Source organism: Lampris incognitus, chromosome 1, assembly GCF_029633865.1.
Source record: "Lampris incognitus isolate fLamInc1 chromosome 1, fLamInc1.hap2, whole genome shotgun sequence".
NCBI lineage: Eukaryota > Metazoa > Chordata > Actinopteri > Lampriformes > Lampridae > Lampris > Lampris incognitus.
The window spans coordinates 142,579,609-142,607,206 of NC_079211.1; the positions used below are offsets into that span (position 1 = coordinate 142,579,609).

At 42.2% G+C, this 27,598-nt stretch overlaps 2 protein-coding genes across 2 annotated transcripts; both read right to left on the reverse strand.

Moving 5' to 3' along the window:
- On the reverse strand, positions 1–20,325 carry si:dkey-32e23.4 (dynamin-1-like protein). The gene is made up of 17 exons (XM_056282140.1): positions 20,204–20,325; positions 19,427–19,550; positions 17,950–18,091; positions 17,287–17,333; positions 17,123–17,194; positions 16,913–16,999; positions 16,566–16,728; positions 16,174–16,294; positions 10,727–11,065; positions 6,347–6,467; positions 5,492–5,647; positions 5,304–5,393; positions 5,057–5,155; positions 4,739–4,855; positions 4,540–4,649; positions 2,456–2,615; positions 1–2,255 (listed from the first exon to the last, which is right to left on the reverse strand). Exons 2-17 carry the CDS (start codon positions 19,526–19,528, stop codon positions 2,199–2,201), a joined length of 1,983 nt encoding a protein of 660 aa, XP_056138115.1. The 5' UTR covers positions 19,529–19,550; positions 20,204–20,325; the 3' UTR covers positions 1–2,198.
- A 384-nt stretch (positions 20,326–20,709) lies between these two features.
- Positions 20,710–26,176, reverse strand: ubl4a (ubiquitin like 4A). The gene is made up of 4 exons (XM_056282129.1): positions 25,998–26,176; positions 21,918–22,023; positions 21,609–21,817; positions 20,710–21,345 (listed from the first exon to the last, which is right to left on the reverse strand). Exons 1-4 carry the CDS (start codon positions 26,043–26,045, stop codon positions 21,238–21,240), a joined length of 471 nt encoding a protein of 156 aa, XP_056138104.1. The 5' UTR covers positions 26,046–26,176; the 3' UTR covers positions 20,710–21,237.
- Between the last annotated feature and the right edge of the window lie 1,422 nt (positions 26,177–27,598).

Here is a 27,598-nt window from a genome sequence, read left to right on the forward strand (position 1 = left end):
TCGGGGTTTAATGAGTTCTTCTCAGCCTCACAAACCCCATTCAGTAAACATGTACGACAAATATTGGCAGGAAAGAACTTCCAGGCAGTTGACAAACATTTGGTAACAATGTACATTTAAATGATACAAAATATACACATCAAAGGGTCACTGATTCATACATCAACACATGCACACCCTACACACACATGCACACGCATCCAGAGCTTCCAGAAAGAGAGACCGGCTGTGTATGTTGTGTTCTCTCCCTGACCTCATGAAAGTCCGTGTTATGGGCGGATAGTCCTACTAAGGCATGTCTTTCTGAGGAAACCTTGACCTTCAGGAAAACTTTGGGTTTCCCAACGTTTCTGGCTATGAGAACAAATTCACACAGTTACTGCACTTAAACAGGATAAACAGATGAAAGGGGGTAAAACTTGACCAATATCAGGTAAAATTACACAATCCAAACGACTATTTGACAGGGAAGGAAATTACTATAGTTGAGTGATGTTGAAAGGTTATAATTCACATGGCGACCGACATCGCCCGTGGTACATTTGGAAATGCGACACAGTGCATGCAGGAGTTCAACCAGTTATAATCATACTCATTCTTAGGGCAGTCATGTTCGATGGCTGGCGAGGTATGTGATTTGGATAGTTTCCGTCTGCCTCAGCCCTCAGGGATGGTTCAGATATGATGCAGGAAGGTCTAACATAAAAACCACTGGAGACTTTGTTTAAGGAAGTCAGAGACAGATGCAGAGCATAGGAAGCCCACCACCTGGATCTGTACTCAATACCTCTGACCCTGGAATTTTTTTTTTTGGGGGGGGGGGGTTCCCCCTTTTTCTCCCCAATTGTACCCGGCCAATTACCCCACTCTTCCGAGCTGTCCTGGTCACTGCTCCACCCCCTCTGCTGATCCGGGGAGGGCTGCAGACCACCATATGCCTCCTCCGATACATATGGAGTCACCAGCCGCTTCTTTTCAACTGACAGTGAGGCGTATCACCAGGGGGACGTAGCGCGTGGGAGGATCACACTACCCCCCCCCCCGAACAGGCACTCTGACCGTCCAGAGGAGGCGCTAGTGCAGCGACCGGGACACATACCCACATCCGGCTTCCCACCCACAGACATGGCCAATTGTGTCTGTAGGGACACCCGACCAAGCCGGAGGTAACATGGGGATTCGAACCGGAGATCCCCGTGTTGGCAGGCAACGGAATAGACCACCACGCTACCTGGACACCCCGTAGTTCTTCTTAATGCTGAAGCCAGTACCTTGGGTTGGTGCGGAGTAACACTGCAACAGCCTACCTCTCCTGGGAAGTTAAGCGACATATGTGTCTTCTTTGTTTCATCATTGTTTTCTGAACACTAAAATTGTCCATTCAAGCACTTGCAGAGGGATGTTTCATTACAGTTTGTTACCTTATTTATGGCTACACACTAATCTGGGAAAATAGTACAACACGGTATAAACAAGGAATGATATGTAAACACAACTGTTGAAAATAAACTTGAAATCATCATCACAGAGCCAGAAAGACAACTCATTATCATCCTGGGTTAGCTGCAAAATTCTATGATCGTCCAACATCCACTGCAGTCTGCACTGACCGCAGTGGATTTTTACTTTCATTTCTAGTCAGAGCTTTGCTTCAACGCGGGATATTTAGGTGCGGGGCTGACTAAAATATTTGATCAAAAATAGTTTTAGCACCTGATATATGAGCTCTGAGGCAGCCCAATAAACTGAAAGATAATGAAGCCATCTGAGCACAGTGTGATGGACTAGTCGATGGTAAAACATCCTCCAGGACAACCTAAATATTCCATACCATTATTTACATTTACAGCAACAATTCTATCACCAAACAAATATCTTGTCAAAAACATGATGCAGGCAAACTTTGCTTATGGCAGTGGCTTTCACATTACAGGAGATGTGACGACTGCAAAGTCCAGCTTGTGTGCGATGCTTTATCCTTACACGTTACTTAAAGTGTGACCCAATTACACATCAACTGCACACACACCAACAGCAACCAGCTGGCAAGAGAAACAAGCTCTCAATGTGTTATGGTCACTGGTCCATTAGAAAACAGCAGTACTGCAACACGAACAGACATTCTCAAGTGTGGAGACGCGTACACTCTCACCCTATCAAATGTGTCACATGAGATGGCAACAGCTATTTTCCGCTAGCTACCACAGATGCGTCTCCCGGATCTCAGAGATGATGTTATTGGCTTTCTGAAGGGCCTGAGGAGAAAAGAAGAAAGCAGAGGGAAGGAAAAACAGGGTGTAAGTAATAGCCATAAGGCAGGAACTATGCGTGTACACACACACACACACACACACACACACACACACACACACACACACACACACACAAAAGTAAGGTGTTGATGCTCTTGACACTTGGGGCATATTTAGAGCACAGGGACACTAGCTGGTTTTACCTCGAGCATCTGGGCAACCTCAGTCCTCTGCTGTGCCGTGTCCTGTGACTCGATAAGCAGCTCTTGCAGCAGGGGTTGTTTGTAAAGCTGTCCAACAAGCTCGCTTTGCAATCGCTCCTTAACAAAGTTCACTAGGAAGTGCATCACTGTCTTTGGCACACTGTTGACCCCCCCCCCCCCCAACACACACACACACACACACAAAGATGGAGAAACAAAATCAGGACCAATAACATCAGCCTAGTAAAATCTACCCTAACACATGATCTGATGTAACTAGGGCTGGTTATTGGCAAGAATGTGGTGATACGATACGTATCACCATACAGGGGTTATGATTCAATATATTACAGTATATTGCAATACTGTATGCAAGGCGATACACTGCGATTTCATAGGCCTCTGTGCCTCTGTTCTCTGAGTTTACGCTACTTCCTGTCTCAATTTACGTTGTTACGGAAAAGTCAACTGGCTGAAGATAGTTTACAACACTGCTATCTAACGGTCGGGGGTTTAAACACAACACAAAATGAACCACTGTCCGTCACAAATCTTTGCATGTAAACTATTGATTAAAAATGGGTAGTGTTTTTGATAAATGATACAGTATCACAAAACATAATATCTTGAAAATCAAGTATATCAACATTTTCTGACAACCCCTAGATGCATTTTCCATTTCAAAATTCCATACTTTTCCAGACTCAAATTTCCAGACTTCTCGGTAGATTTTTCAGACCATATTTGACATCTGAGTACAAATAGCTAGATGTTTATTATGTATATAAATGGTTTTAAAAACCAACTGTTAACACCCAATTTCCCCTCGGGGATGAATAAAGTATTCTGATTCTGATGTACTTACATTCTGACAATGTTTGCTATTTGTTATGGTGCTATACTTGTTATTCTGGTAGGTTTATGAATCAAGGGATAAAAGCAGATTGAATGAAGTACATTAAGAAAGTCAAAAGCAGATGGCAATTCCCTTTTAAGAAGATTAATGATGAAATTACCAAGTAAAACAAACATTTTACGTTCCTTACATATAATTTCTTGTGTATAATAATGGGGATCAATAGAGTGCTAATATCAGAAACTGGTGGTCTATAAATACACCCAATTATAATGATTTTTCTCATCAAAAGGTAAGCAAGATGGAATTCAACAAACACCGATTCCACTGTGGTCTTATCTAGGTATTGACTACGCCCCTTTTTTTTCCAATGAAATTAAAATTATTCAGCACATAAACTGAGACTCCACCTCCTACTTTGTTCTTTCTGCGGGAATGTACAGCATTAAATTGCGAGAAAGGAAAAAGGCATGCAAAATCATCAAGAGCCACGTTTCTGAAAAAGCAATCACTGAAAATGAATAATTTTGGGTTGATAAATATTCACCCCGCAACCCTGTGTAGGATAAGCGGTTTGGATGGATGGATGGATAAATATTCTGTCAAAATGATCGGTTTTTTTAGGCAGACTATGGATATTCAAGTGCCTGGATGATTACCATGTGATCGATTTTGTATGAAATTACTAAACTGATCATTGGTATAGTTTTGGCATGAGAATTTAGCATTTTTTAAATTATCATGATTCATATCCGGATTAAAGAATTCAATATAAATGACGACATTGTCATTACATAAATCAGAAGGGTTGAAGGCTAATAAATCAGCTACACAGGACTCAGACTCACCAGCATCATCCTTAATGTTGAGAGAATTCATTGATTAAAACACTTTGAATGTGTATATGGACCAACTGAAACCATTAAAATGGATGCCAAGCAGCAGAACATTTCTACTTAAGACGAAGAGGGTGAACAACCAACTTATCATACTTCAAATCGGCAATACTTCCTTCTAGCCGTTCAGCTTGAGTTAGGGCAGCAGTTCCTTTCTTTTTTGGCTGTACCTTGGGAGAGTGTCTGTGTATAAACCTTGCATGAGCAAAAAGGTATCTGGCAGCAGGCGTGTCATTGTGCTACCTCCTGTTAAAAATGTTTTGAATTGGGGACTTAACACCTCCAGTGCGAACAACATTATGATCAACAGTAGAACATGACCCACGTCTGACCTGTCTTGGATGCTCTTGCGGACGATGAGGAAGTAGCACTTGATGAGACGCTGGATGACCTCACAATCCCTCTGCTCCCTGGCACTCAGCTTCCTTGACGTGGGCACCGCCTGGTAGACGGAGCAGAAGTTAAAATGGCAGCAGTGAGCAGCAGAATCAGCGCTGGGCGCTTCGCTCCACTGTTAATCCCACTGCTCACCGAGTCTAGAAGGTTAATGGCTTGGCTTTTGCTGGGGCTGCCAAAGCCAGCAGCAGGAGCTTTCTCCTCAGCAGCCTTTTCATTCTTCCAACGCCTCCCTCCATCAAGGCCCTCTGCCTGTCAAAGAAGAGACAGAGTACATCACCGGATCAAAGTATTTTTGGTTGAGCCTGAAATTTTACTGAGCACTTTGAAAGAGATTGTGACACTCAGCTGCTGAGCACAATGGTTAGAACTTTGCAGGATGTAAAACCCTCTCTTTAGGTCACTGGCATACATAACAGTCACAAGCACTTTAGAGAGGGGAGAAATAAATACCTGTTGACTGTTGACCGATGCTGAGACCTGAGCTGCATCAGTGAAGTCTGGATGTTTCGTGTTAATGTAAGCAAGCTCAATGGCTACTAAATTATGCACCTGTGGAAAAGAGCAGAACATAAATACAAAAAAAAAAGGCTTACAAACCCACTAATACTCAACAGATCCAATGTGAGCATGTCCAAGATATGTTAATGTTAGGATCTGGATCTAAATTTATAAGTATGAAAGATCAGCTTTCCATTACCATGTCATTTGTGATTGGCAAGCGCTTCCTCAGCAATCCAGTCACTACTTCCACAATGGAGTCGTGCAGCTTGGGGAAACGCAGGAGCTCCTTGTGAACACAAAACACACATTATTCTAACTTAGGGCATTGCTCATGAATCCAATCAATCAAAGGCGTTTTTGATGCATCAACATTCTCTATCCAACCTGTGTGCTGTACGAGGAGCAGTGCTGGATGATCCTCTGTAGTTCCTCGTGGACAAGCTCAACACAGCGTAGACTGGGCTCCTCCAGCCGCTTGATCTGCCTCTTCACCAGCAGCTCAAAAGACACTTCAGGCACAAAGAGGGCCGGCCGCGGACCCTGCAGAACAAAAAAATACACACACACAGATACACTTCAGCTCTACTCTTCACCCGATGTTCTTTCAAGAAAGCTGAAGTATATACTGTAACATGTAAACGAAACAACAGTATATACTGTAACATGTAAACGAAACAACAGTATATATTGTAACATGTAAACGAAACAACAGTATATACTGTAACATGTAAATGAAACAACAGTATATATTGTAACATGTAAACGAAACAACAGTATATACTGTAACATGTAAACGAAACAACAGTATATACTGTAACATGTAAACGAAACAACTGTATATACTGTAACATGTAAACGAAACTACAGTATATACTGTAACATGCAAACGAAACAACAGTATATACTGTAACATGTAAATGAAACAACAGTATATACTGTAACATGTAAACGAAACAACAGTATATACTGTAACATGTAAATGAAACAACAGTATATATTGTAACATGTAAACGAAACAATATATACTGTAACATGTAAACAAAACAACAGTATATATTGTAACACGTAAATGAAACGACAGTATATACTGTAACATGTAAATGAAACGACAGTATATACTGTAACATTTAAACGAAACAACAGTATATACTGTAACATCATGTAAACGAAACAACAGCATATACTGTAACATAAACATGCAGAAATAAAACAGGAGATGATATGAGAACTTTGGCTTACTGTGGCGTTGCGGATGGCAGTAAGGATGTCAAGTTCTGTTAAGCCACCCAGCGGGTCGATCGACTGCAGAGTCCGGCCAAACGTCTCGTGGAATATGTAGCAGATACGAGCACCCCCACAACTGTGGAAAAAAACAAATTAGGCTGCGATACCAACACCTTTTTTTCAGTAAAATACCATGCATCAGCAGTGTTCAAAACATGCCAAAATTAAACGCAGTCAACCAAAGAGGGTCAATATTTGCTCTGCACATATTTGCATAAGTTAATAACTTAGCGGTATAAGATCTGTGAAAATGAAGCTGCCAAGACAGGAAATAGCATTATTTGAAAATTATTATTAACAGTTACATTACCTGGTAGACATCACCTCAATGACATACATATACACGTATTAAGTAAAATGTTTTGAGTTATGTCACCATGAATATTAATGGTAGACGTCAGAAGACAGTTACAAATGACTACCTCCTGACCGTTGAGGATGCAAGGATCACCCCCTGCCTCCGTGCCATAAACCCACGAGTTTTATTTCACAACCCTCTATCATCTGAAACCCATAGACAAGCAAAATCCACCAACTGTAATTTTTCAACCTAAAAAACACTGGGCCTCATACATGACTTGTGCAGATGCAGATTTGATCATAAATTGTGCACGTGAACAATTTAAGAAATGTTGTGGCATTCATCACTACTTGTGTACTTCCCCCTTATTCTTAGGTAAGAGGAACATTTAAGAGAGCCCGAGACCTAGACCACATGTAAGCCAATACACACAAAAACCAACTTGTGTTTTGTGCTGTGAAATATTAATAATGATGATGAGCCCTGAGATAGTCCAGCCTTGGTGGGTCGTCCCAGGTCGTCCTCTGTGTGGAGTTTGCATGTTCTCCCCGTGCCTGCGTGGGTTTCCTCCGGGGGCTCCAGTTTCCTCCCACAGTCCAAAGACATGTAGGTCAGGTGAATTGGCCGTACTAAATTGCCCCTAGGTATGAACGTGTGTGTGTGTGTGTGTGTGTGTGTGTGTATGTGGGCGAGTGTGTGTGTGTGTGTGTACATACACACAGAGTGTTGTGATGCGTCTAGTGCAGCAGTGTGTAGTTGGAGGGAAGGTGCACGTGTTCTTCCAACCCGCTTGTGTCCTTCCTGCCCTTAGCTTGCTGCCGCTGGCTAGCCTTTGTGGCGAATAGGGAAGCATCCTAGCGTGTAACCCTTCCCTTGCCAGTACATAGCCTCTCCTTCACCAAGACTCCTGCCAGGCCTCCCCGTGGCCACACATGGTAACTGGGGTCTTGCGGCCCCAGGCTAACTTGGCAGGGGATCTCGGAGCAGCAGTGGGCCCCAGAGATATGGTGTGCAGGCCCTGGCACCTATCAACCACTGCCCCGCTGCCTTGTGGGTGAGTCTGGAAGATATAAGGCTAAGGGAGCTTACCCCAACAGAAAAGCAAGCTGTGGCGGCACGCTTCGAGGCGGTTTCCGAAAAACTGGATTTCCGGCAGCCCCCTGCAGTTGTGTGGAGGTGCCGGTCGTCTAGGGATCCCCCTTGCCATCGGAACCATCTCCTCTACAATCAAGTCATGTGGCGTTGGGAGAAGCGCACCCCCCATGCCACTTTAAAAACCATCTCTGCGCAGGTATCTTCTGCTATCTGAGTCCTCAAAGGACCCACAAATAGAAGAAGATAGTCGTCATAGGGCACGATGGACAACCAGCAAGCAAGTATGTGGGCCCTGTGGTGGCCTGGCAGCCTGTCCAGGGTGTGTCCCCGCCTGCCGCCCGGTGACTGCTGGGGTAGGCTCCGGCATCCCCGCGACCCTGAGAGCAGGATAAGCGGTTCGGATAATGGATGGCTGGATGGATGAAAAAATAGTGGTGTAACGGAATGTAGTTGATCTGTGATCCGTACGGATCGCCCTCCATGGTTCGGCACATATGTGAACCATAGCTGAATGGCAAAATTTTGTTTTTTGGGGGATTTTGAGATACTTTATTGATGCCCATAGGGAAATTACACTCTGCGTTTAACCCATCATACCTGTGTAGCTAGGAGCAGTGGGGAGCCGCCGTGCAGCACCCGGGGACCAACTCCAGTTCGTCCTGCCATACCTTGGTCAGGGACACAGACAGGAAGTACTAACCCTAACACGCATGTCTTTTTTGATGGTGAGGGAAACCGGAGCACCCGGAGAAAACCCACCGCAGACACGGGGTTAATTGCAAAATGTAACCATCATAGTGAAATAGTTTTACTCCCACTGTTACTTTTTAAAGCAATAATTCCCTAAATCTAGATGCAGAGTTGCAGTGAAAAGACAGACAAGACAGACATGTGCCGTGTTGAACTCTGAAGCACAACGATTGGTTGATTATGCAAAAAAAAGCCGTTGTGCGTTCAGGTGAAGAAGAAGAGGACATGTTGAATCTCAACGAATCAACTGGGGATGCTTGTGTTGCAAAAAGCACGGTGACAGTCATGGCTAGCGGAGGAGAGGAAGAAGTTGAAAAGCCTCCAGCATCATTTAAATCATTTAAAGGAAGACAGTATCACATCTCATATTGCACTTTAACAACTGAGTATTGAATATTTTATATATCTTAATATTTTTTTTAAACATTGGACATCTTGAGGGTTATTTTCATTTAAGACCATGGGCAAAAGTTCCTTGCTTTTAGTGTTTTACAGAATAAATGGAATGCAAAGTTATATTTATCTGCCTTTTTTTTCCTTTCTTTTCTTCTTTTGTCTGTCTGTTACCTGTCAAATTGCAGCTTTTTGTAGGTTTGCAGTTTGCACACGGCACTTAGGTCTGCTGGCCTTATATGGGTTTATTGGAGCGTTTCCTTATGCTAACTGCAAAATTCGTGACACATACATCCAATTTAAGCTCAAACTCAATTCATCAACATACTCAGGCGGGTAAGAAAAAAATTGGCCGGTGTGCATGTTTCATGAATCCCACGTAGGATTTGGCTTGTGCTTTGTGCGAGAACAAATATAAGAGATAAATAAGAAAACGTTCATGTGTGAGGCCCATTGCCCATATCTGTGCTTTCCTCCCTTTCACCGATACCGAGCAACTCATCCACAACTTCATCACATCATGACCTGACTACTGTAACAGCCTCCTGTTTGGTCTCCTCCATCACTTACTCGACACACTGCTACATGTCCATAAATCTGCTGCCCGTCTCCTTACAGCCACTCCCTCCTGCCACCTCCTCCCCCATATTGCAGGACTGCCATGGGCTCCCTCTCCAACAAGGGTATCCAATTTAAAGTCCTGCAATTCACTTAGTGTTATAAGTGAGTTGCAGGACGTTAAATTGGATCCCCTTCTTGGTATTGCACCTATGTAAGCTCCTCCAGCTTAATTGCCCCACCTGATTGCTCTGCTCCTCTGACTCTGGCCTCCTCTTTGTCGTCTCCGCATCATGGGTGACAGATCCTGCTCTGCACCCCATCTCTGAAATGCCCTAACCCCCTCCGTCTGAGCTGCTAAAGACACTGAGTCCTTTAAAGAGCTGCTAAGGCTCAGCTTTTAGACAGGTTTTAACCCGTTTTCATGATTTGACGTCCTTAATGTCCTATTCTGTCTCATTGTTGTCTTTATGCGGATGGCAGTGAGGGTGTTTTTTGTCTTTCATGTCCCAGTAAAGCACTGAGAGTTTGAAAAAGTGCTATACAAATAAAATTGATGATGACAATTCTCTCTCTCTCTATATATATAATTTTTTAATGGGCCCCCCCCCCCTTTCCTCCCCAATTGTACTTGGCCAATCACCCCACTCTTCCGAGCTGTCCCGGTCACTGCTCCACCCCCTCTGCCGATCCGGGGAGGGCTGCAGACTACAACATGCCTCCTCCCATACATGTGGAGTCGCCTGCTGCTTCTTTTCACCTGACAGTAAGGAGTTTCACCAGGGGGATGTAGCACGTGGGAGGATCACGCTATTCCCCCCAGTTCCCCCTCCCCCCTAACAGGTGCCTCCACTGACCAGAGGAGGCGCTAGTGCAGCGACCAGGACACATACCCACATCTGGTTTCCCACCCGCAGATACGGCCAATTGTGTCTGTAGGGATACCCGACCAAGCCAGAGGTAACACGGGGATTCGAACCGGTGATCCCTGTGTTGGTAAACAACGGAATAGACCGCCACGCTACCCGGATGCCCTGTGATGACAAGTATATTTCTTGCCATTATTATCATCATTATTATTAGTAGTAACATCATTAGTAATAATAATAAAACTTGGAAATAATGCAATATGAAATAATGAATTAGATCATGAAAGGAGGTCTGTTATCATACATAAACACTTGGAACGTAGTGATGATTACATCATATGAAAAGAGCTCTCGCAATGCAGAACTTACAGTTCTGAGGTCTGAATGTGCCGGGCTGTTCCCTCTATAGTGTTGCAATAGTCGCTGGCAAATTTTGTGACAATCTGCAGCAGGGTGGCGCTGTGGTCCTCGACTGGCTGGCCATAGCTGCTGAGCCGGGTCTGGTACTGGGCACTCAGCACGGTCACACGAGTCTTCAGGTCTGGCAGACAGTCCCGGATGTGGTGCATGAGCAGCCTGCTGAGAGTTTTGGCCAGATAGCGTGAGCCGCAGCGGGAGGCCAGCGAGGGGTAGTGGCGCTGCAAGAAGGCCTGCTCATCTCGCATGGCGTCCTCCAGGCTCTTCTGAGTGTTGATGTCATGCTGGCTCCTAGCAAGATGAGTAGGGGGGAGCGAGAGCGAGAGTAATGTTAGACTACCCAAAAGCATATCAAGTGTAATGACCAATATGAAAACGGGACTATAGTGAAACCATGACAAGACTAGGTCAAAACCTAGTTTATGGCTGGACCGTGTATGGGCAATGTTCGAAATTGTGGCCAATTTGTCACAGGGATAGTCAGTGGTAGTGTCTATAATGTGAATTCCTGGATATTAAACATTCATCTGCAATTTTCTGTAGTGGTCCCAGTAATATTTGTTGTTAAAGTGTACTGAAGTAGCATATCACGACACATGGTTAAGCTACGCTCAAGTAAAGAAATGGTTAAAAAATATAAAAAGGTTACGTTTCATCTGTTTCTATACTACAAAAAATTAAATCTTATCAAGTGAAAAGATCTTGTATTTGGTACAAGTCCAATATTGAGTAGAATTATCTTGAATTATCTTATTCCACTGGCAGATAATTTTGCTTATTTCAAGTATTTTTTTCTTGATTTTGGTCAGTTTAATCTTGTTTTAAATAAATGTTAATCTTGCATCACTTGCAACCGCTATCTGTCCTGTTTAAGGTCTGATTTTTTTTTTGTCAGAGTGATTATCATTTGCAGTGCTTTAACTGTGCGCTCTCTCTCTCAGAGGAGGACCTGGCTGCAGCCTGCAGAACGGGGCGGGGTTCAACATCGAACGTTTAATTCCACCCACCCACCCATCCCTAACCCTGACCCAAACCAGTGAAATCAACATTTAAACCCGCCCAAATTTGACAGTTAAACAAATCAAATCAAATGGTGGGTGGGGTTAAACATTCGATATTGAACCCTGCCCTGTTCTGCAGTCTGCAGCCAAGTATACTTGGTCCCGTATGCCTCTTGGTGCTCGGCCGACCAATTGTGGAACTTCATTAATGTTGCTGGTCACCTGATCCAGTGACCCAATCGTGTCAAACCGATCACACAGTCAGTCAGTCGGGGACATTCGTATTTGTAGGGCTGGCTGGTCCAGCAAAAAATTACTAAAGAATTCTTGTGACTTTTGCCACATTACTATACAAAACCATAACAGGTAAAATACTAAGATATTTCGTGTTTTAACATCACAGTTCTATACAAACATAACAGTATTTCCATAGAGTAGAAAACATTCCTTAATGTTCCTAAAGTATTACTATAGACATGCTGTAGTAAATGGCAATAGGGTTTATAAAGTAATGTGGTTAAAAAAAAAAACAACAGGAAATATTATAGTAAATATCCGTTTTCTGTGATTTTAATTTTAGTCTATTTTCATATGGCCAAGGAGATGCTTTAGCAATCCGTTGGTCCAGTATAGTAGAAAGTATCAGTGTTGTGCACAATTTCCTGTAACATTCAGTTAAGAGTTTTCAGACTAGGGTTAATTGTGAGAGATGAGCTGCTGAAACCATATAGACCTTGCTGCAGATTAGATCTGGTCACACAACAGGGTTGTCAATCCAATGAACTATTTATAAAACAGCCTGATGCTCCACAATCCCAGCTGGAAAAAATACAGTGAAAAAACGCAAGTATTGGGACAGTCAAGAAAAAATTGTTATTCATGATGCAAACTTATGAAATTTGTATTACTGATGAAAATATAAATATGAGGCAAAAATAAATAAAGTTGGCCTTTATTTTCAGATATTTTTTCATATGTTAAACTACATGGGAACAATGTTATTTGTTGTGTTCATACCCCCTCATTTCAGGTCAGCATTTGGATTAATGGGTGACGGGTTTTTCGACTCACTCAGGTGTTCCATGTTACCTCCATTGTGCATACATAGTGGAAAAGAGATGTGAATGCTCAGGCTTTGGACCTGTCTCTTCAGTCAGAAGGCATAAAGAGGAAAATATGAGTCTGATAGATAAGCGAGCAATTTATAAGGATGAGAAAACCTGCTGGAAGAGTAAGCAACCTGCAAGGAGCTGGCTGTCTGAGGAAAACAACAGCAGCTGGTGAGAGAATAATGAGTTGTGAAAGAACTCGTGAAAAATAAAACAGCCAAAGAAGTCGCAGACAGGGTTCAAAGATGATAGAATCCCAATTCACCATTTGCAGGAGACTTGGAATGGAGAGACAACAAAACTAGGTCAAAAGCTAGTTTATGGCTGGGTCGTGTATGGGCAATGCTCAAAATCATGGCCAATTTGTCACAGGGGATAGTCAGTGGTAGTGTCTATAATGTGAATTCCTGGGTATTAAATATTCATCTGCAATTTTCTGCAGTGGTCCCAGTAATATTAAAGCATACTGAAGTAGCATAAGCTACAGTCGAGTAAAAAAAAAAAAAGGCTATAAATGCAGTTGCAAGAACAATACTTTCCACTCCTATCTTGGGATGTTTGATTTGAAAGAGAACTTCTGTTAACTCCCCTTCCTTTTTCATCTGTTTCTATCTGCAGATGTCTCGTTTTCTAAGACTCGCTCTGTATTGACAGGTGAATTCACAAACATGGACTGCGGCCTCTGATAGGATCATGAATTACGCATCACTTGCAACAACTATCTGCCCCGTCTCAAGGTCCGATTCACAAAAAGATATTGCCCTAATCATATTACAGGGCAAACACGCCCATAAAGTGCAATTTGCCCTTGTTTTGCCTCTGATTGCAATTATTCATGTGGCAAAGTATAAATGGCGGCTTTGCGCAAAGAACAGAGTAGGCAGGCTCAATGTCATCCTTGATGTCATCAAGTATAGCAAGAACCGTTTGACCTGGAAACCTGTATCTGTGGATGATTTCGGTGTCAGCTGAATCAAAAAGTGATATTCTTCCGCTCGTGAGCACGCCTGGCATAACGATGCCTCCGCCTGGCTACAATCACGGCTGCCGTGATCCCTGGAAAGTCTGGGCGTCAGTTACCGCCAACTCTCCGAAGACACTAATAATTTCCCCTCTAACTGTGACAGTGTTCTGCATTGAGGCTCATTTGCATAGAAAGGGGCCAATGTTAGGCCCAATGTATGCATATTACCTCATTTAAATACATGCAAATAGAAACGGAGCACCGAGTGCCCATTAGCGCTGATGTTTTGCAACGAGGCTCACTTTGCATAGAAAGGGCCCAATTTTGCGCCAAATGTATGCATAGTACCCAATTTAAATACGTGCAAATAGCAACGGAGCAGGTTATTTGTGCAGGTTTAGCGGCTGCGAAAACCGCACAACCAGTGAGTGTTTTGTCAGAGTGATTGGGGTGCTTTAACTGTGCACTCTCCCTCATGCCTCTCGGCACTTGGCCGACCAATCACGTAACTTCAGTGACGTTGCTGGTCAACTGATCAGTCAGTCAGTCAGCGACATTTGTGTTTGTAGGGCTGGCCCGGTCCAGCCAAAAAACAAAAAAACAAAAACAAAAAAAAAGACACTGGACGATGCAATTTACCAATCTACGGGATATGATGTTACACCCCCTCAACCAATTCAGACAAGCTAATGTATTCAGTTATGTCCTGATTCCATTTACTTACCTGTTAGTGGTCTCACTAGAGGACATCAGACTACACTGTCAGGAATCTAGTGGCTCATCTCGGCAGCAGCTAAACCGCCTACGAGAAACTTGAGCCTGTGGATGACGTATGGGATATCAAAAGGACACCGTTCCTCACTAATGTTTGGTTCAATTAGGCCCAAGACATGCCAAGAAGGCTCCACAGTGTGTTCTGCCCGCCAGGATCCGCAGGATCTGATGTCTCCGTGTTGGTGTTGTTCCCACAACATCAAAATTAATGTTGCTCCAAGACCACCATTGCAACGGACCAACCACGTTGTTGTGTTGTGGTGCCTTTGTGACACAGGGGAAAAGAGACCGGAAAATACCAAAGCTAACCTAACACTTACCTTACCCTGACCGACCCATGCTAACACACAACCTAATCCCACAACCGCCTTTTTCCCCCCGAGTTGCAAAGGAATGGCAGCACAACAACGTGATCGGTCAGTTGCGATGATGGTCCTGGAGCAACATTAATTATGATGTCATATGAACAACACCAACATGGTGAATCAGATACACCGCCAATATCAATTCCCCTCGGCACTCGGCCTCAGCAGACTCAACACAACTATAACATATCACAAGACATACCTCTCCGATCTACCGTGTGGTGTACCCCTGAGTTTAATTTCATAGCTAACACCTGATGTAACATCATAGACAAATGAAAAACTTATCAATGTGATGATGGAGGAAAGTGTGCAGAGAGGTACTGCACATGTTCCTACACACAACACCTTATCAGTGGTGCATGCCGGAAACGGTCATGCATGGCCACAACTGGCTTGTTGGGTGTTACTGATGATGTAAAAGATGGCAGCAGAAAAATTAATTCTAAAGCGTACAGAACATCTAATTTGCCCTAGTCAAAGAAAAAGTCTGAAAATTCATTGGGTGACAATTCATTAAGCAGTACATGATCAAAAACTACACAAACTTAATCAAGGAGTTCATCAGGAAGAAAAAATGTTAACTTTTGAGATGTTGAAGTCAATCTCATGACTTATGTCCTACCTAAACTTGCACTTTAACCATTGAAGAGGAAACTGAGGTCACCCCCCACCCCATCCCCATCCCCCGCCAACAAGCAACAACTGAAAGAGGGTGTGCGGTTAAAGCTTGGCATAGTATCTTAAAGGAAGATATTAAGAGTCTGGTGATGTCGATGGATCACAGTTATTCCATGTTAGGAGTTTAAAACCATATACTAACTAACTTTACACTTTAATTTTTATTTATTTTGTCCCACTGCTTATGTTCACTTAAAATTGGGGGTTCTGAACACAGCAAACGTTGTTCCAATATGGTTTGACATGTATGAAGAAAACCTGCCAGAAATAAACTGACAAATATTTTTGTCTCATATTCATCTTCACATCTGAAAGACATACGCAGCAGAAATAACATTTTTCTCTTTAATGTCCCACTTTTGCGCTTTTCACTTTATGATTATATAGAATAGACACGTAACTGAAAGAATTTACCACCATTGCCATGAAAAGTGATTCTAGCCCATGCAGGCCTAGATTTAGGGGATAGATTAATATATCAAACCAGTTTACTGTTACTTCAAACCTGTTAACAACCCCGATAATCCCAAGCCTGACCGGGATGACTCGGCCCAGAAGGACCTCTAGGGCATCAGTCCCAGCATCCATCAGGTCTAGTTTACTGACCACCAGCAGCGTTCTACGGCCTGGGAGACACACATACAATACACAACATGTCTGCCTTAATTATTTTAAATCTTTTTTTGCAGATTATACATTGTCTCAAATGTCAGCACAAAAGTGAAGGCCAAGATTAGAAGGCTAACTTGCTCTAATTGAGCCAAAAGGCTATATTATGGCTTTTTAACATATATTAACATTTTCTGATTGTAATGTTACTTGAGTGCGCGATGTAACCAACTGTGAAAAAGAGGTAATGGCATAAAAAACAGCCAGTCAGTGTACAAAAGGGCCTACCATCTGCATCAACCTCGTGGGCCAGTTTGAGTGCATCAGAGGTGGCCAAGTCCGAATTGGCAGGGGACACTGCGAGAATGAGGGAGTTTGGATTGGAGATGAAGGAAAGGATCATCTCTTGGACTTGAGCTTCAATGTCCTCTGGCTGGTCCCCAACAGGAACCTGGTGCAATGATGAGAAGCAATTGATGTTATTGGAAGCACAGCTCCAGTATAATGTTTACAGTCAAGTTATCTTCACTAATTATGTCAGGCACTGACGTTTACTACATCTAAATTAGAAAAAGAAAAAAAACTAATTTCAGCATAAAATAAGATCAGCAACAATTTGAAATGACCGAGCTTACCTTGGTGATACCAGGTAGATCAACCAGTGTAAGATTTAGGACTTTGGGTGAGAAAATCTTCAAATGGATGGGTTCAGGACTGATTCCCTGGAGGGGATTAAAGGAGGGATAAACGGAGACTGAAAAATCCTTACTCCAAAGTTTAGAGAGAGAAAAAAAAAAGTCAAACGAATAGCATCACCAAGTCTAAGTAAATGCTCTTTCCCCAACCTTGTTGTCACCTGAGCTCCGTTCAGTCTCTGCTTCAATTTCCTTGCGGATTTCTTGAAAATCTGTAAAGACCTGTTGAAGAGGTGGAGTGATGACCAAAAACATCGCATAAGACAAGACACAGAACACAAGGAGCATAATTGGAGTTCCTTAGACAAATATACCTCATTCTTGCAGTGCAGGAATGTACCCCATTCTTCCGCTTTAATAACTATACAAACAGTAGAATGATAGTAAATCATTTCATAAACAATATAGCTCCAAAATATAGAATGGCAATCAATCAATCAATCAATCAAAAAAAATCCAAATGTGGATCAAAGAAGAAATACTCTAAATGAAAAAGACAAAAAAGTTCGTAAAAGTTAACGAAATGGACTTGAACAATGATATACTGTAGAGAAGACCAAAATGATATGTCACAAAAGGAATTGAAAAAGATCAGCAGACAAAAACAAATGCATGCAGATTAACTATACAGAAACCTGGATAGCGGTGTTGGACATTTTGTTTTACCCCATTTCCTGAAAAGCGGGAAGAAGGGAGACAGACTGCAAGTTAGAAAACGGTGACAAGGACACGAGAAAGATTACCTAATGAGTGACTTTCCCATGCATAAGAAGCATGCCGGGTTCTAAAGACGGGTGTTAACTGTTTGCACGCAGAACTACAGAAGGTTCAAGCTGGAAAAAAATGATTGACTGGCATTCCACCACAGGCGTCTAAAAGTTCATTTCAGTTTGTAGCTAAAATTGAAAAACGTTTTGAGACCTTTACAAGTGACATCTCTCAACAGGAGAGAAGCAATGAATCAAGGTTTTAATTACCATTTTCCATTTGCTTTCTCTCCTGTAGAGGGGCCACGTTTATCAGCTGCAACACTAGGGGTCGTCTTGTGACAATTCCTGATCCCCGAGGCAAAAAATCCCGTCCAACCAGGCTCTCCAGAACGGAGCTCTTTCCACTGCTCTGTTGGTGCAGAACATCAGTACAACTCAAAACAGGTTTTGACACAGCTGTAATACATTCACCTGGCATATCAGCTGTTTTTCTTTATAGGAAGGGTCACTCTCTAACCAACATCAGCAGTATATAAAACATGTTTTTTCAGGAGTTTTTTTGCCAAATTACAAAATCAATAATTAACCTATTTTTAAAAATGTCAATCACAATTTTACTTTTATTCCCCTCTTGTTAAGATGCACAGTAAGGCAGAAGGTCTCTGCAGAGAGGGTTATTTTAGTGCTGCTGCCAAGGTCATGATGTAACTGGCTGCCTGTTAGTGTAGCTGTACTTTGCAGATCTGGTGGTGTGTTCTATTCAGTGAAGCACATTATGTAAACCATGACATTGAGTTCAATATGGTAGTAATATGTTTTTTTTATTCAAAAGACTCAATTTCCCTAGAAATATCAGTGTGACATTACTTCCCAGAGCGCATACCATCCAATTTTATCATGCACACTGTATTAAATCTGTTTAAAAAAGTATTTTACAAAGGTGGGTAAAAAGTGACATTAAAGGGATTATTCATCATTTATCCTTCATTAAATCCCTGGCTGGTAGTACAAATATATGGCATTTTGCTCTGACCAATGCAAAGTACCAATCCTCTGTGAAGGTGTTGTGGGAGTAGCGCTGGGCACAACTTCCAATATTATATCGTTCACTGTCTTTCAGTGGTATTGCATTATGAAATGTTGATATTTTCATACCATGATACACAATTTTGTTGTCAAACTTATGGGTAATGAGAATCTATTATCTATAATTTCTCACAAAATGAAATCTGAAATATTTGAGGGAGCATTATTTGAAAACTAGTTTTGGTTAAATATTAATCTTTAAATGACCTAACTGCTCATTGTGATGAACCTCAGCTGGATTCTTACACATGGTATTTTTGGATATGTATGATGTCATGATATATATCGATATCACATAAAATACCTTACTATTATCTTGCTTATATATTTTCCTTATTGCTCAGCAATATGTGGGAGCGCTGAACATTACCATTCCCAGCAATATATACCAAGGTTTTAGAGAAAACGGATGATTGTAAACCATGTAGAACCCTTAACCAAAATATTACATTTAGAGTATAACTTCCAGTAATTAGGGATTGTTTTCCATGTTTGTTTTCCCCGGGCACTGCACGGCGTCTGCCCACGGCTCCTAGCTACATAGCTAGGATTGATTAAATGCAGAGAAAGAATTGCCCCACGGGGATTAATAAAGTATCTCAAATCAAATCACAAATCAAATGTAAAGGCACTTTATGTATTGCCCCGTTAAACTGACCTGTGATCCAACCACCACTATCTGGGGGAGCTGTATGATATCTGCCCCCACTGTAAGGAAAACCTCCTGCAGTCGGTTGATTATGGGAATTAGAGTCTCCATTCCTCCAGTAAGACTGGACACACTTGATAATTTGGGAAGAGAACAAAAGAATAAAGTAAAAGACTAAAGATGAACGTCAAGAACTTGATGCACAGACCTTATCAATGCACTTGGGAGTGACAAGCAAACAGCATTTAGGAATATCCCTAATAATAAAGGCAAATTGGCTGTAGTCCAGTCTGTACTAAGGAGAAGAAGAAAATACCCAAGAATGTGACGAAAACTGTTGGTTTTTTTGTTTAATTGCCGTCTCTGTTTAAGTGCATGCCTTGCCAAGATGGCATTGCCTTGCCAGAGGGAGAGAAGTGGTCCTGATGAGAGTAACGCCCTTCCCGAAGTCTAACCCACGACCGCTAAAAGGAAAACCCACCTCCAGCTAACCGAGTCGGTTACAGAAATTGCACTGGACCCGCTGAATTTCAAAACCAGGGAACCGCGAATTAAACATTCACAACTAGAAAATCAAATCTTTACATTAAGGTTAGCTGACACCGAGTGCCGACTGACTTGCCCACGGCACAGGCAAAGTGGCTAGGGAAGTACGCTAGCTAACGTTAGCTTGCTAAAGCTATCGGGAAGAACTGGGATCAAACGAAGACCTTACCTAGCTAACGCTACAAGCTAACGCTAACCTAGCTGGCCGGCCGGCCGACCAGAAACCCCTTTCGATCTTACCGCTGGACGGAGCAAATTTCCTCCTTCTACAAAGAGTTTCAATTTCATACAAGTATAGCTAGCATTAGTTCCAAATACATGATCCCATATTCTGACAAACGCATCCAAAATCAACAGCAAAGAACGCCACCGCCGGTATAGCAATTAGTGACGTCCCTGAAAGTGGGCGGGTCATGGCATCACTTTCTATCGACGTGATTGGTCATATGGTATTTGATACAATTATTCCTTCGATTGGTCTCAAATTAAATCATTCATCGTTCAGCATCATCCTGAGAATCCTTCTATACACATTGTATCCAAACTTATTGATCAATGAACTAAATCTTTACAGGACTGAAATTTCTCTACAGAATCAAACAACAAAGGTGGCAATGAAATGACAACTATGCGTTATCAGTAATAATAGTAATAATAATGATTTTTTTTTCAATTTCCAAAAATACCTGACATGATTTTATCTGATAATGACATACAACTATGAGGCAGGAAACATAAGCCAATTTCACTTGTTTTAATACTTGTATATAAACACATTATTTACAAATCATACACTGATCACCAGTTAGTCAACAGATAGTACAAGCATTACCTTTCTCACACATTTAACAGAAAACAGTCTGTCATCATCCATTACAGACATGAATAATAAATATCCTCCAACAGACATTAGTTTCCCATAGGAGCTTTAGGAGGCAGAGGTCACAATCCAACAGCCAAATGTGGTTTCCTGTGTATTGAAATCTTATTTGATTAAATCAAATAGTCATCGATGCAAGACCCAACAAAATAGTCAAACTTTTCTTATCCAGTCACTCTGGTGTTGGATAACAATGTCCTATTGCTGAGATAATCAATGGTCAGTTTTTCCCCACATATACTGAGCCACTGATTAGGCACACACCTGGGACCCTCTGCAAGAAAATGTATACTGTGTTTTCCAAGCCTTACTCTCTAAAAACACTGTACACTCCTCCAAGAACAAACACTTCTCCACTGACAATCATAAGGGCAACCTCCTCTTGGGCAGGTTCTCAGTCCATGTATGAGGTGTCCATGCCTTCGCTCTCTGGGTGAAGCAGTCGTCCAGCCAAGCGCTCAATGTCATCTAGACTGAGTTGTCGAAGTGAACGCTCGTAATCCTTTAGAAAGAATGAGTAGTTATACATTACCAATTTGAAATTGTGGACAAACAGCAGGCTAAAAGAATAGCCAGTTAAATCTCTCTCATTATTACCATATGCAGTAAGTGATTTAAGTGAAGTTCATGGCTTCAATTTTGATGTGGCAACATATCAATAGTCAGAAGTAAACTAGATTGCAGATTTTCATAGTGGTATCTTAAGAGCAGAAACAGACTTCTTCAGTCACTGAACATAATGCAAAGTAAATTATATTCAGATACCTTGATGAGCTGCTCGTGGACTTTGGCTGCATCTGCAGGACTAAAGTGCCTAGCGAGGACAGTGGATAAAGTCTGCCACACTCCTCCTTGTGGACTGGTGCTACTGCTACTGGTCATCCCTGTAGCTCCACTCCTCTCCCCAGCTGGACGGACAACAAGGTTCAATTTGGCCTCTGGCCCAATGGAGTAATCGCTCAATCTGTGTTCATCTGAGAGCAGTAAAATAGTGTGTCATTTTAAACATAAAATATATGCAACAGGTATAGAACAGGTTAATCAACTGATAAATGCATTCTGCTGAAGATATACCTGCAAGTGCCTTCCCTTTATACAGCAACCGCTGCTGGTTTGCTGGGATGTTGAGACATTGTGACACAAGTTCCTTCACTGCAGAGACTTTCTCATCTTCAGTCACCTACAGAATCAGAAATATCAAGATGCAAAAATAAATATTATGAAATATTATGAGCAAGCCTTTTTTCCCCAATCACTTAAAATTCACAGGTAAACTTACTGGCTTTTAATCTACTTAAAAGGGGGATTAACTCAGAATTAAGTAGTTTATTTATGTCCAATAGTCTCTAGGGCAAGGCTCTCCAAGAGCTCCTGGAATTAGTTAAGCGGATACTGGTTTTGTGCCCTCTCTTTATTGGCTTAGGCTGACACTTTTATCGAATCAATTACTATATATTTACACCTATTACCATGGTATAACCCTTGAATTAAACCAAAACGTTTTCTTGTAATTCTAATATCTCCAAAATGCAACTAAAACCACATCTAAATGTACATGGTATGTTTAAGTAACACATTTGAAATAGTCTTGTCATCACTGTAATAATTCCTAATTTCCTGAAAGCCAACGGTGGAATCAGTTTTCAGACCCTTTGGAAGATGTACCTCAACATCAATGAAAGGTGAGTTGAGCATTTAGACCTACTGCAATGCATAGTTAGCCTTGACTGATTCAAAGTTTAAACCCTCCCAGTATAAGACTGTGTGTACAACAATACTGTAAAATACCAACAAGAAAGGGCAATTTTAATATTGCTATACCTACACAAACTGACAAGCTGATTAAAGCTTGACATTTCAAATGCACTTCTGCATTGCATTGTCACAGCGATGAGGTAAGTGCAATTCAATATCAAACCAGAATCAGAACTTGTGAATATGCTGAAGCTGAAAACAAGGTAGGTTAAAGTACGATAACTGCTGCAGCATGCACCCTTGAAAGAGCTGGCATGCCCCGTAAAGATTTATATGATCTATGCCACATGTATAAATGGTGTACTACCAACAATCTTGTCCTTAATGTGCAGAAGACAAAGGAGCCGATTGTGGACTTCAGGAGGTCTAGAAGCTGCAACCACTCCCCCATACACATCAATGGGGTGGAAGTGGAGTGTGTTTCCATCTTTAAATTCCTTGGAGTCCACATCAGCGAGGACCTTTTGTGGACATTAAACACCCAGGCCCTTGTGAAAAAGGCCCAACAACGCCTGCATTTCCTGAGGAGGCTGAGGAGCGCCCGTCTACCCCCCAAAATTCTCACCAACTTCTACCACTGCATCATCCTGACCATCTGCATCTCAGTGTGGTATGGCAACTGCACCTCAGTAGACCAGAAAGCTCTGCAGCGGATGGTCAAGGCGGCCCAGCATATCAACAGTACCCAGCTCCCAGCCGTAAAATACATTTATCACAAACACTGCCTTCAAAGGGGTCTGAGCATCAGCAGAGATCCCACCCACCCCAACCATGGACTGTTCTCCCCCCTGCACTCTGGGAGGCGCTACAGGAGCCTCAGAGCCCACAGTACCAGGCTCAAAAACAGCTTCTTTCCACAAGCTGTTGCCCACCTGAACCTGGCTACCCACTGAATGTCTGTAGATATTTTTAAATATTTTGTACTCCAGCTCCTTTTTTTTTAACTTATTTTTAGCTTTTGGTCTTCATGTGTGTATATCTTATATTGTGTTTGCTGTGTCTGTCTTGCACTGTTTGGTGACGCCACAGCCCTCATTTAATTTTTAACATGTGCCTGCACATTGTTTTTAATGACATAATTGAATTGAATTGAAATACATTACAAAAAATGTAGCAAGGGTGCTGATTCTGTTTAAAACGCCAACTGCCCTACTGTTAAATATGCACAGAGTGTGCTGACTAGTCAATGACAGGTGGACAATTATCAAGGTGAGACAACAGGTAAAAATATGATAGCGGTCTAGAAAGTTCTTGATGGATCATAGCAAGGCTGTTTCAGGAATAGTGAGTGTTCTTAAATGTCTGAAAGTGCATTCAGTACTGTATCTCTGTACTTCGACACACTTGCCTATGAGGCATATCCTTGTATACAATGCACATTAATAAGAGCCATAAGTTCACCTATTATGTAAATATATTCGAGTGATTTTTCAAACTGCACTTTCTGCAGGGATATTGTGGCTTGCTCAAGTGAGAACAATAGACATATCTTTTTTCAGACATTTCTAATATTTATTGCTCTGACTTACAAGGAAAATCTACACCTGACCTTGAATCGCTCACCACCCCATCATTTTTACCAAAATTTTAAAACAAGAAAAAAAAAATAGGCAATTACAAGTTTATGAACAAGGAAGATTATCTCTTCTTTCTGAATTCTCTCCATTAGTTTGATGATTTAATGGTTTTTGGTTTGCTTTTTGTAGAGGTTTTTCACCTTTTAATGATTGCTGAGAAAAAAAAAAAGGTCCAATCTCCCTCTCTCTCGGGAAGGTCTTGATTTCCCTCGTATGCGTCTCATCTGACCTTGGACTTCTCTGTCCCTCAAAGAATTTCTGTCCACTCCCTATTTCTAAGCAAGCGAAGATAAGTCTCTTATCACAGCGGCGATGTGCCTCTGCCATTTTTGCACATGTATTATAACTGTTTGTTTTTGTTGTCATCTATCGCACTGAAAATAAAAGATAACAATGCACATTAGCTAATGTTAACATTTGATGCAATAAATCTTATATAGTTAATAACAAATATGGAATTGGCTTCTATAGTAACACCAGATGCTAAATACAGGTGTAGATTATGTCAGTAAAGTTAACGAATTCAAAGGAAAATGCTATGATCAACTATATCAACTTAAGAGGGAAGTAAAAAAGGATCCAAATTCAAAAGGAAGGAGCTCCTCATTGAAACACACAAAATGGTCCTGAAAGGAGCACACCGGGTTTAAATGATACACGAGTGAATCATGACACACAAAAAAAAACCCAATATTACTTGTTACATAACAGAAATGCAGAAAAAGATTATCTAGGGCCTAAATATAAGAAGTGGACAGTAAAATCATACACATTGTTTTTGTTCATACACAATCATAATTAGTTATTCTCATTGGAAGTGTCAGCTCATGCAGAATGCTTTTTGTAGTGTCATACCATTTAAGGCCCAGTAGAGAAAAAAGCTAATTTATGAAAATACACACATACATTTAATAATGTATGGTTCATTTATGAGTAGACTTGCATAAAATGCATCAGAAAATGTACAGTATGCACACCTGACATACTTGATTCTGTGATAGTGCGTCACAATATGAAGCTCGGTCCGTTTGTTAACTCATAAAACTCATCTTTATATGTGACAGAGTGCATAGCTCAAAACACCCGGTCTCTTAGTCTTATATAGTATAAAGGCACTGACCAAAGAAGTGGCTGAAAATAGCTGGGAAAAAAAAGACCATTTCTGAGGGGACTCAAAACAGCCATGTTTTTCTGTGACTTCCTGTGAGGTCACCAGGACTGCATGCACATGGGTAGGCCCAACTTGATATTAGTAAATTCGGTTGGTTTGCAATGAAAATAACAAGAAAGAAACAAATAGCTGGATGTGCTAAAGCTCCAGAGAGTAGGCGCTGGGTGCATTACTTTGGAATGCACTCAGTGCACTGCATCTGTAGCAAATCTATTGCGTATGAAGTGAAATTATTGTATAAGCAGTCAAACACCACGAAACAGCTGAGATCATTTTGACATAGGCCCGGTTATGAAACATTGCGTAACGCTAGATCACAGCTTCGATACGCAAGAGCGATGTTACGACAGACACAATAAGAGGCCTTGTAGTTAGACCCCTGCCTTGCTCATGGGATCCATAACTAAAATTGTGTCTAATCATGTAATACTAAACAACGATCCTGCTCAAGTTACTTTGTGCAGGGGTTTTATGAAGGAGACAGTGAGGCGCAAATCCAAATGACCAGTGTGAAGGACAAAAGCAAACTTGTGAAAACAGGACCAGCGTTGCCGGCCCGTCGACTAGCTAGCTAGCTAGCTGGCCTAGAATGACTACCGTACTAAGCTAAACTAAGCTAAGCTTAGCTACACTGATAACGCCGGCGCTTACCTGTACACTGCATTCTTTTCCTTGGAGTGGTTTCACGGTCAGAATCATTTTGATGAATTCTTAAAGGACTAGACAAATATTCAACAACACGTCTAAAGGCTGAACCCCCCCTCCCCCTGAAAAAAAATCAAACCAGGTAAGTACTTTATTGCCTCAGACCAGCCGCAAAGGTTCCTTGTTAACGGCCCATCTTCTTCTATTAAAAGTCCGTTACGCTTGTCATGCGACCTACAGCGCCACCTACAGGTTGGCGTACAGCACGACTGGAGAGAATCGGAATCGGAATCGCCTTATTCGCCAGCGTACGTCACACGCACAAGGAATTTTACTTGGCGTTCTTCGTGCAGCTCAGTGCAGTGCAATAACTAAACAGAATACCCTACATACAACATAGTGTGCAATACAAAAAGTGTATACAAGACGTGCAATATACAATACACAACACAACACAAAACCTTCCAATATATAATACAATATACTGTAACGTGCATGGATAAGTAGACACTGACTGGCGGGTCTGACCCTTTGGTCGAGCGGTTAGCGATGCCTCCTGCGGTGCGGGCGACACCGGTTCGCTTCCCGGCCGCGGCAGTTCCTGTGGTTGCGTTGTCCCCCGAATTCGCTACAATACAATACGGTATACAATACAACATACAGCACCAGGATAGTGAATAGTACCAATTCAATATAAATGATAGATCATGTATGAAATTCACAGTAGATAAGTGGTAATGTAGTATGAGTAGTTAATACTGAAGGCACGGCGGTATCACGTAATTACAGAAATACAACTTTCAGGAGGTGTTGAGAAGGGCTACCGCATATGGGGTAGAAGCTATTCGGGTGACGTATGGCTTCGATCTTGATGGACCTGTACCGCCGTCCGGAAGGCGGTCTTGGCCGGGCTACGGGCCGGACGAGCCGCAATCTGCGCTGCGCATTTCCCGGCTCTGGAGCCGCGTCGGTCCTTGATACGAGGCAGGTGGCAACCGATGACCCTCTGAGCGACTCTTCGTAGCGTGACCTTAGCGCGGACAGATGCGGAGTGGTACCACACAGAGGCGGATGAGGCCAGCGTGCGGCCCTGTATCGTCACGCATTAAAACAAATAAACACGAGGGGGGGGGGAGAGTCCCGGAGCGTGAGAACACCGCGGGCGCTCGCAAGCTGCCACCTCGGTGGGGTGGGGGTGTGTGCAGAAGAAGAAGAGTTGGGGTGAACTGTCCCTTTAACGGGGAGACAACTACGATATTGCCACCTTAGAGGTTAAGAAATATCCTAATTTGGCTGAAATCCCGGTTTATTTGCCTGGTCACATCTCTACACAGACTAGTTCAACGTTACGCATACAGAAACTTGGCCACGCTTTTTTTCTGTTTTTTTTTAAAACTTGGTTATAGATTAATTATGCCCATTCATTAGGACCCGCAGCCTGCCGCTCATGATGATGATGATGATGATGATGGCTGGGAAGGCGCGTGCCACACCGTCTCCAGGTCTCTCTTTCCTCTTGGTCATGTGATTGCCTGCTGTCCTGTGGCCAGCCGTGGCTCGCACTGGTGCGAGAGAGGAGGTCTGTTCAGCTGGGCTGCCACGGAGGA

Bases quoted from the DNA above. Each gene is read 5' to 3' on its own strand.
- si:dkey-32e23.4 (XM_056282140.1), bottom strand. From the start codon at position 19,528: ATGGAGACTCTAATTCCCATAATCAACCGACTGCAGGAGGTTTTCCTT. The intron at 11,066-16,173 runs GTTTGAAGTAAC...TCATCTTGCTAG, and splicing joins ATTATCGGGGTTGTTAACAG to GAGCCAGCATGACATCAACA. The intron at 6,468-10,726 runs GTAAGTTCTGCA...TTTTTTCCACAG, and splicing joins CACATTCAGACCTCAGAACT to TTGTGGGGGTGCTCGTATCT.
- ubl4a (XM_056282129.1), bottom strand. From the start codon at position 26,045: ATGATTCTGACCGTGAAACCACTCCAAGGAAAAGAATGCAGTGTACAG. The intron at 22,024-25,997 runs GTAAGCGCCGGC...CTGATTCTGTAG, and splicing joins GAAAAGAATGCAGTGTACAG to GTGACTGAAGATGAGAAAGT. The intron at 21,346-21,608 runs GTATCTGAATAT...TTCTTTCTAAAG, and splicing joins TCCACGAGCAGCTCATCAAG to GATTACGAGCGTTCACTTCG.